The sequence below is a fragment of the Lipotes vexillifer genome, unplaced genomic scaffold (assembly GCF_000442215.2).
Source record: "Lipotes vexillifer unplaced genomic scaffold, Lipotes_vexillifer_v1.1 scaffold1019, whole genome shotgun sequence".
Classification (NCBI taxonomy): domain Eukaryota; kingdom Metazoa; phylum Chordata; class Mammalia; order Artiodactyla; family Lipotidae; genus Lipotes; species Lipotes vexillifer.
Genome location: NW_006776835.1, coordinates 118,407 through 128,633, shown reverse-complemented (window position 1 = coordinate 128,633; position 10,227 = coordinate 118,407). Strand labels below are relative to the sequence as shown.

Sequence of the window (10,227 nt, the reverse complement as noted above, 5' to 3'; positions counted from 1 at the left end):
CTCCCGTTGCGGAGCACAGGCTCCGGACACGCAGGCCCAGCGGCCATGGCTCACGGGCCCAGCCGCTCCGTGGCATGTGGGATCTTCCTGGACCGGAGCACGTGTCCCCTGCATCGGCAGGCGGACTCTCAACCACTGCGCCACCAGGGCAGCCCGCCCCTGCTTTTCTTAATGGTGTCCTGTTATACTCGGTTTGTTCAAATCAGGGTCCAAACACAGACCGCACATGGCAGTTGGATGTTATGTCTCTCAAGTCTCTTCAGTACAGGAGGGAGAGCTTTTGAAGCTTTTCCTGGGGATGAAAACTTGCTCAGAAAACTGAAGGTCCCGGGGAGAAGATTAAAAGTGAGAGTGTATCTATGCTGAGACCTGAGTCAGAAAAGTAAGGCTGGGTCAGGCAAGGAAAGGGGCATTCTTACCTCTTTCCATTGGCTTGTTCAGTGTAGGGACAACCTGCAGGAACACAGCCTCTCTGCAGCTCTCCCCACCCAGGCATAAGGAAGTAGAGACTTAGGCCCCTATAAGCCTCACATGCTCCTTTCCTGGTTAAACAGGGAGGTAAGGCCAGCAGGGCCCAGGCTCCAGCCAGCAAAACAGCCGGCAAAAGGAAGAGGTGGAGATGCCACCTACAGAGAGATGCCACTAAGGGAGATGAAGGAGCGAGGCTCACACAGTCCTGGGCAGGAGAGGAAAGTGGGTGCTCAGGTGTCCATGGCTTTCAGTGGAGGATGGGGCTGGAGTAGTGACTCAGATGGAGGTTCGAAAAGTTGCAAACTGTTGGCAGTTTGTAGAGGAGGCCTGATATTTATTTATTTATGATTTTATTTTATTTTTTTAATAGATCTTTACTGGAGTATAGTTGCTAACACTAACTGTGTTAGTTTCTGTTGCACAACAAAGTGCATCAGCCATATGCATACACATGTCCCCATACCCCCTCCCTCTTGCGTCTCCCTCCCATCCTCCCTATCCCACCCCTCTGGGTCATCGCATAGCACGGAGCCCATCTCCCTGTGCTGTGCTGCTGCTTCCCAGCAGCCAACTATTTTACATTCAGTAGCGTCTATATGTCGATGCTACTCTCACTTCGCCCCAGCTTCACCCTCCCACCCCATGTCCTCAAGTCCATTTTCTATGTCTACCTCTTTATTCCTGCTCTGCAACTAGGTTCATCAGTACCACTTTTTTTTTTAGATTCCATATATATGAATTAGCATACTTGATTTGTTTTTCTCTTTCTGACTTACTTCACTCTGTATGACAGACTCTAGGTCCATCCACCTCACTACAAATAACTCAATTTCGTTTCTTTTTATGGAGGCCTGGTATTTAGAGAAAGTCTTTGGAGTGCCTCTTCTGGAAAGCCAGGGTCTGTCTTTATGCCTGGGAGGATGGCTGCTGCTTCGTCTCCCTGCTTTGTGGATGTCGGTGCTGCCTAGCTCTCCCCAATGGACTTTTTCAGAGACACTTGCACCTGCATGAACAAAACCTGACTTTAGCCACAGCGTTCTGTCTTCTTTTCTCCCTTCCCAACATTTTTCTGAGACACCAAACATGCTCCTAGGAGCCTGGTCAAAATCGCCCACACTCTCTGGTATCGCTGAAGGACCACAAGGCTGGAAGGTGGGCACTGTTTGTTCGCAGAAGGGGGAGGGTCAGGAGAAGGCGGAACAAACTCTGTTGCCCCTCACACCCTGAATTTAATCCAACGTGTTGGTGCCACATTCCTTCTGGGAACTGATTTCACTGCAGAATTTATGTCTCTCTGCCTTCATGCCTAGATGACAGTGTCAGTGCTTGGTGAGCCTCTTAGCAACCAACAAGGCCCATTGATTGGGAAAGGCCAGCCTGACAGGTTTATAGCCTCTTCCTCAGAGTTCACGCTGTTTTGTGTAGCATATAGACAGGGCCCTAGAAGTAACTGCATCACCTCCCATGAATGACCTCTGGGAATGGTCCGATGTGATATTTCAGTTGGGCATCTCTGCTCAGTGGCTGGCACTGCTGGACCAGTTGGAAGGTGGGATTCTCACTAGCAGGACTCCCCTAGCCTGCCTGTCAACCTTCCATACGTGGGGTTTAGCCATCTCTCTCCTCACAAGGGTGTCAATCAGTAAGTAGACAAAAAGAGGTCCCTTCACTCCCAGAGTGTACTAATTCCAGCTCATCAAACTCTCCAAGTGAAGTGCAAGAGTGTCCCTTGCAAGGGTTTGACTCGAAGGTGAATTGCAGACATTTGTGAAGTTAGAGGTAGAAATGTTCTGTGGGCTGGGAAGGCAGGATGCCAGTCACCTTGGGAAGGAGAAACTAGTTGCTGAGAGGTATGGGGAAGTGGAATTAACAACAAATGAATAAATATGGAATAAAATGTCAGGTAGTGACAGGTGCTATGAAGAACTGGGGCAGAGGCACTGTGAGTTGCATGGGGCAGCTGGGTGCTATTTTATATAGGGTGGTCAAGGAAGGCTTCCTGAGGAGGTGACATTTGAGCAAAGACCGGAACAAAATGACAAAGTAAATACAGTAAGACCCGGAGACCTTGGGTTCCTGGACCAGCAAGCAGACCCATGCAATGAAAGCCACAGGGACAGCAAGGAGATGGGGAGAAAATCAGGTTACAGAAGGACCCAGATGATTCAGGCCTTGGGGTTCTTGGTGAGCCTGTTGGGTTCTGTTGAGAGTGCCCAGAAGCTGCTGGAAGGTTTTGATGCCAGGAAAAGGCAGGCTCAGCACAGATCAGTTGCCCTGTGCCCTCTTTTGCATCTCTCTTCCAGGTGGGAACTAAAGCCAGGGCTGGCTTTCGCTCAGGCCAGTGGCGCCGGCAGGATGGGCAAGTGTCGCGGTCTTCGTACTGCCAGGAAGCTCCGTAGCCACCGACGAGACCAGAAGTGGCATGATAAACAGTACAAGAAAGCCCATTTGGGCACTGCCCTGAAGGCCAACCCTTTTGGAGGTGCCTCTCATGCTAAGGGAATTGTGCTTGAAAAAGTAGGGGTTGAAGCCAAACAGCCGAATTCTGCCATCAGGAAGTGTGTCAGGGTTCAATTAATCAAGAATGGCAAAAAAATCACCGCCTTTGTACCCAATGATGGTTGTTTGAATTTTATTGAGGAAAATGATGAAGTTCTGGTTGCTGGATTTGGTCGCAAAGGTCATGCTGTTGGTGACATTCCTGGAGTCCACTTTAAGGTTGTCAAAGTAGCCAATGTCTCTCTTTTGGCCTTATATAAAGGCAAGAAGGAAAGACCAAGGTCATAAGTTTTGATGATGATAGTAATAAATTTCCATATGCCAAAAATATGTTTTGTGTCTTTTCTTACTACAGAAATGCATTGTATGCTTTACCAATTTTAGGAGATTGAGAAAACAGTTAATTCAGGATTTTCTAGAGTAAATGGAATTGATAACAATTTTTTTCCCTTCTCCGTGGAATAAACAATATTGCTTAAATCTGGAATAAATATACAGTGTTCCTGTGTAAGGGCCTAAAAAACTCTGAGCTTCTAGTGGGAATCAACAAAAAAAAAAAAAAAAAAAAAAAAAAGCCAGGGCTGGGCTTGCGGAGGAGGTGAGAGGCGGTTAAGGAAAGGGCTGGGAGAGCAAGGCATAGCCTGATGGGCCCCTCAGAGTCCCCATCCTTTTCTCTTCTCTCTCCTCTCTACCTTCCTCCTTTTCCTCCTCTCTCCCCTCCTGCACTCTTTGGCCCAAACCACTGTGTCCCATTCTGGGGGAGCGAATAGCCCCTGGCTCTCTCGTCTCCCCTCTGTGTCAAGGTTGCATGCCCTCTCCTCCCTGCTCCCTGACCTCCCCAAGACTCTGCCTCTCACCTCGCTGATTCCCAGGCAGAGCTGTGGGGAGTCATGGTGTCATGACACCCTTCCGTGGTCTCACGGCTGGGCTGATGCAGGTGCCTGGGCCTCTCACTGGTGGGAATGAGCAGGTCCTTGGACTTCGTTCTGGTTTGATTCTGCAGCAGCTCAGGGAAACAGTTTATCCGTACAGCTCTTCAGCACCCACTGTCTTATGCTCTGCATCAGGAGTGGGTAGTGAGGAAACATTGACGAAAACATGAAGAAAGTTCTTCCTGTTGTTGTCCACTAGTGGGATGACTCCACTGCAGAGCTGACCGAGAGAGGTGCTAAGTATAATAAAGGAGCATACATGTTTTGATCACGTTGGGAGGGAGAGACACTGTTTCTTGGAAGTTATCTTGGAAGAGGTCATGTCTGAATTGGGCTTTGAAACACACAGAGGCCGTCCTGGAGGAGGGAGATTGGGTAAACAGGGAAAGGGCCTCCTGCTAGAAGATGTCAGGTCCAGAGCAGTGTGGGCCGGCCATATGCACTGGCTTCCACTGGCACCTGGCGCCATGATGAAAAATAAACAGGCATGGAGGTGTGCTTGCAGCGTGGTTAGGAGACAAGACCAGCATCAGGAATCAACGAGTGACCTCACTCAGAGGTCACTGAGGTGCCAGGGGAGGCACTGCTGTGAGGAGGCTGTCAGAGCTGAGAGAATAGAGCTGGATGGGACCTTATGGATCGCCCCGGGGAATTCGTTTCCTTGAGTCACGGAGTCCTTTAAGAATCATTGGAAGCTATTGACTCTTCTCAGAGGAAATGTATGTCTGTACCTATACATTAAGTTTTTTTTTTTTATTGAGCTATAATTCACATACTATAAAATTCACCATTTGAAAATGTACAATGCAGTGCTTTTTAGTATATTCACAAGGTTATACAACCATCATTACTATCTAATCCCAGGACATTTTCATCACCCCAGAAAGAAACTTCACACCCTTTCATAGGTAGTCATTCCGCATTCCCCCCCCCTTTCCAGCCCTGGCAACTACTAATCTACTTTCTGTCTCTGTGGATTTGCCTATTCTGGACATTTTATGTAATTAGAATCATACAATACGTGGCCTCTTGTGTCTGGCATCTTTCACTTACGATGCTGTTTTCAAGGTTAATCCATGTTGTACTATGTATTAGTACTTCATTCTTTCCATGAATGGATTTTCCATTCAGTTCTTCCATTGTATGGATATACCACATTTTGTTTGTCCATTCATCAGTTGATGCACATTTAGATCCTCTCCACTTTTTGTCTATTATGAATAATGCTGCTATGAACATTTATGTACAAGTTTATGCACTAATATCTGCAGACCATTTCAGGAGGTTCACAGAACCCCTGAAACCCATCTCTTGATTTCTCAATCTAGGAAAACCTTGTTTTACGAAGAGGCAGGAATTCATGAGGGAATGGACTCCTCACCTTGGAGTCCATTAAATATGTCCAGTTTTTTTTGTATATCAATTACATCGCAATAAAGCTATTATAAAAATAAAATAATTTATAAAAAAATGGAGTGGAGAAGACAGGAAGGCTATCAATAATATATTACTATTTATTGAGCAACTCTAAGCTAAGCACTTTACATCCCCCATTTACTTAATCCTAAACAACCCTGTGACACAATGTTATTTATTATCCCCATATTACAGATGAGAAAACTGAGGCTCAGAGAAGCCATGCCAGGTTTCTTGGAGAAGTCAGGGTTTAAGCTAAGCCTTGACTGCCAAGCAGTGAAAGGCAACTACACATCCCATCTCCTCTCGACCCCCATCAAAGCCCCTATTTCCTTACATCTATTTTTGAGTGGAGTACTAACGCCCGTCTGCTAACGAGGCATCCATTTTGCTAGGCCCAGAACTGGCCCAGTGCACAGTGGGCATCCTGGGCTGCTGTACGATGACCCTTCCCCAGAGTGACCCATGGTTGAAGGACCTGCCTCCTGCTCTTCCCCTTCGGGGAGGTAGGGGCTGAGCCTCCAGCCCAGCCAGCGTGCACATCTGGCTGTGGTAATAATGGCGCAGGGGTGCCGAGGGCATCTCCGGAACAGCTGAGACTTCTGGAGCCGTTGCCCTCAGCGTGAGGTTCCTCTGTGTGCCCTGCCCAGAAGGGAGGTCCCGGGGTCAGGCTAAGGGTGGCGTGTGGTCAGGGGCCCTGCTGCCGTCCGAAGCCCAGCGTCAGCCGCCATGCTCTGCTTTGTCTCCCAGCCTGTGGACAACCAGCAAGCCCTGGTGCGCAGGGAGTCCCTGGTCAACCTGGAGAACTTCAAGAAGCAGTATGTCCGCAGGCGGTGGAAGGTGGGTCAGGGCTTGGGGGTGGGGGCGGGGGCCAGGTGGGCCCCTGGTTCCCTCCGGGGTCTCGGTGCACATCCTCACCTGGCGGTTCCTCTCCTCCCCCTCCCTCAGCTCTCCTTCAGCATCGTCTCCTTGTGTAACCACCTCACCCGCTCCCTGAAGAAGAAGGTGCAGCTCAGGCAGAATGAGGACCTGGTGGGTAAATGCAGTGCCCTCTGATTGGGTGGAACTCTGGGTGTGGCCTGGAGAGCGGGGCGGGGAGAGGAGGTGGGGCTTAACTGTTTCTGGCAGGCTCTGCACTGTGATCTGTGTTCGAGGGGACCACTGGGGTAGTGCTGGGAGGGGGCGCTCCAAGGGGGCAGCCTGAGCCTCTGGAGGACCTCGAATCCTTTCCTGGTGGGCTTTCAAAGGGACTGCTGTTGCCACTCCACAGCCCCAACCTTCCCCTGAGGACCTGTAGCCTGCCAGGGACGGTGGGAACAGTGGACAATGAGACTGCCGGGGGCAATCCAAAATCAATTCCTGACGATCCAAGGATCTGCTTTAGAATGAAAGCTTTACATTCATTTGCCGATTTTCCCCATTTCTGTTTTGCTTTAGATTGCCAATAATAATAAAAACAATATTTAGATGATATCTTATATTTGATTAGCTTGTTGCAGTTTTACGTACATCTAAAATGAGAGACTTGCAATATAATATAGTAGTCAAGAGCATGGCCTCTGGAGCCAGACTGCTAGGATTCAAATCTCCCACTTACTGTGACACCTTGAGGAAATTACTTAACCTCTCTGCCAAAATGTCACCATTTGTAAAATGGGGTTAACAATAGTCCCTACCTCACAGGGTAGTCATGAGGATTAAATGATGACATATTCTTAGAGCCTGGCATTTTAAGTGCTCAATACTTATTAGCAGCTATTATTGTTGTTTAAAATCCTCTGGTAGACTGTCAAATGCGGTGCTGGTGCTACGAAATGCAGTGTTAGTATTGCAGCTGGTCGAGGTTCCCTGACAGACCCTCCCATTTTAGATGTACGTAAAACTGCAACAAGCTCACCAAGTGTGGTGAGGGCCCCAGGAGCGTCTAGGATGACACAGGTCAGGACAGAAGGTGACTGCCTGCTCAGGAAGAGGCTGGAAGGCGGCAGCCTGAGGTGAATGAGCTGTCAGCCCTGGGCAGCCTCAGGGCGCACAGCACTTAGGCTGCATTGCGGGACCTGGCGCAGCCCCTGTGCTCCCCCCACCAGCCTGAGCCCTTCTTGATTCCCACTCTTGTCCGGAACTTGAGGATTTATGGCTCCAGAGACCCAAAACAACTGTGTGGCTTTGGCCAAGCCATGTCCCTTCTCTGGCTGCCTTCCTCATCTGCTGTAAAAGGGGAATGGACTTGCTCCCTCTGAAAATCCCTGTTAATCACAAGAAGACTGTTCTCCAGCTTTCTTTTGTATTGTATGGCTCTGACTCATGCTAAAAAGTTTCTATTCAGCAGAGCTTGAGTTATTTTTATTATTATGGCCAGGCTTGGTCCAGGATGTATTTGGCTAAAGTTGATCTTGACCTTGGATTGCCAGCTGGCTCAGGCCAGGGGAAGGAGAGAGGGCCCTGGGTAGGCACATGGCTGACAGCGGGCCTGCCTTTCAGGCCGAGTTGCCCTGATACAGTGCTGGCCATTGGGAAAGAGGAACAGAGAGTAATTGAAAAGTGTATAAAACTCTTTCTAATTTTTGTCCTTGTGCAAACATTTAAAATAGTCCTCTTTTTACTCAAACAGTCAGCACCTGATATCAGCTCAATGGCTCACCCTACATGTGGAAAAGGAATGAGTCCCATAGGACTTCCCTGGTGGTCCCGTGGTTAAGACTCTGCGCTTCTGCTGTAGAGGGCCGGGGTTCGATCCCTGGTCAGGGAATTAAGATCCCTGCATGCTGCATGGCGTGGCCAAAGAAAAAAAAAAAAAGGAATGGGTTCCAGACATCTATTATTCAGTTTTCCAAAAGACATTTTCCTTGAAAAAGAAAAGAAAAGATACGTCCTTTTGTTTAGGAAGCATTAAAATTGAACATCTGACAGTAGGTTTTTTTTATGACTTGCATTAAGTCTTTCTGAATTAGGACTTTGTTTAATAGTTTTAATAATTTAATTAGATGCATGTGGCATTTTTCATTCGAAAAAGGCACGGTGACCACCAGGGTGGCTGCTCCACTCTGGCTTAGCCACATAGGAGCTGATGGACTGCACTTTACTCTTTTTCTCTTTCATAAAAATGGAGCACAGAAGCCATTTCCCTGGAAAGACTACATGTCAGGGCTAGCTAAAGGTGCAGCTTAAGCCAGTCAAAGAAGAGGGGGCGGGGTGGCCATCGGAGTCAGGGGAGATCCCTGTGGCTATCCCTCCCCCGTTCTCTCTAGGCTGAGTTCAGGAGACCCACCAGCCCACAGACCAACTATCCAAGTGGTCTTGATTATGTGGCAGCCACAAAGGACACCGGATATAATTTTCATTATTATTATAATTTGGCCTCTTCTGGTACCTGATTTTCCCTAGATGCTCTGCTCTGCCTGTATTCCTTCCTCCTGGGAAGGCGGCCTCAAGGCAGTTGGTCTGGCCCCATTTCAGGTCCCTCCCCACACCCATCCCGCCCACCCCTGGTCTCTGGACAGAGCAACAGGCTTCCCCTCAATGTCCATCTCCCTGGTTTACAGGCCCGTGACCCAGGTGTATCAGCTCAGGTTGCCCAGCACGACCGCATTCCTGGCACCTTCTGACCCTCTTGCCCTGGGTCTCTCTTTTTTTCTTTCTTTCAGAGGAATTGTGAGAGTGACACAGAGGAGGACATCGCCAAAAGGAAAGCCCTCCACCCCCGGAGGAGGAGCAGTACCTCCTAACTGGCCAGGCTCAAGGTTGCCACCAGGGAGGCCTGGGCCCCACAGGGTTCCTTTCTATGCAGACTCTTGGACCCCGCTTGTCGCCAGCACCCAGGCATTCTGCATCCCTGAGCACTTTGCAAGAGAGATGGGCATGCAGGATTCAGAAGCATTTGCAGGGGAGCCAGGAGACCCTGGGAGCTGTGGCTGTCACCTCCTGGGAATGCAGGAGACTCTAGCATTCCCAAAGCTCTTAATTCTCCACAAAATGGACTTTCACCTGCTGCCAACCTCAGAACCTGGGATGGGGATGTGGACCTAAGAAAATTATGCAAATGACCATCATCATCATGGGTGAAGGTCAGATTCAGGCAGCTTTCCTCACAGGATGAGGGAGTTCAGAACCAGCCTGTTCAAAACTTACACCAGGAAGACAGAGGCCTCCCCCATGGGAACAAGATAAGAAGTGAAATGAATCTTGGGGTGTGAGGGACCAATCCTGTGACCTCCCAGAACACACATGGAGTCCACGTCTCATGCTGGCCAACATATCAAACCTTCTAAAGCAGCCCATTTTCAGCCCACTGTGTTGTGATTTTTTTCACTTTTATTAAACTTCTGGTTTACCTGAAGCTCGGCTTATTTTAGGACTCTCCAGATCTGATTTTCTTTAGCTCAGGTGCCTATGACTGTCGGGGAGCACCTGGGGTGCTGAGTGGATAGCACCTCCAAGGGTCATACTGAACCACCCCCTCTGGACTGCAGGGTGCCTACCTTCTACATCCTTCCCTAAAGGAGTACAGCCCAAGAAAATCAGCCCAGATACCAGCATATAATGCCTGTGCTCCCTCTGCTACGACGACAGTCACCCCTGGTGGTGTGGACTGAGTTGTGTCTCCCAACCTCTGGCACAACTGAGTATTTGGAGACAGGTCTTTAAAGAGGTAATTAAGGTAAAATGAGGTCACTGAGGTAGACCCTAATCCAATATGACTGGTGTCCTTATAAGAAGAGAGATCAGGACACACAGGACCCTATGAAGAGACAATGAGAAAGCGACCGTCTACAAGCTAAAGAGAGAGGCCTCAGAAGAAGCCAGCCCTGCCAAGACTCAATCTCAGACTTCTGGCCTCCAGAACTATGAGGAAATAAATTTCTGTTGTTTAAGCCACCCAGACTGTGCTTCTTTGTTGAGGCAGCTCCAG

General features: G+C 48.9%; 1 protein-coding gene and 1 pseudogene across 1 annotated transcript in view; both read left to right on the top strand.

Moving 5' to 3' along the window:
- Positions 1 to 9,658, top strand: part of DAPK2 (death associated protein kinase 2) — a 115,651-nt gene extending 105,993 nt beyond the window's left edge. Inside the window, exons 9-11 of the mRNA XM_007450694.1 lie at positions 6,069 to 6,158; positions 6,267 to 6,350; positions 8,963 to 9,658. Of these exons, the coding sequence (XP_007450756.1) occupies positions 6,069 to 6,158; positions 6,267 to 6,350; positions 8,963 to 9,043 (255 nt within the window). The 3' untranslated portion in view covers positions 9,044 to 9,658. The remainder of the gene's footprint in view (positions 1 to 6,068; positions 6,159 to 6,266; positions 6,351 to 8,962) is intronic.
- LOC103084014 (40S ribosomal protein S23 pseudogene) lies at positions 2,827 to 3,258 on the top strand (annotated as a pseudogene).
- Positions 9,659 to 10,227: the final 569 nt, after the last annotated feature.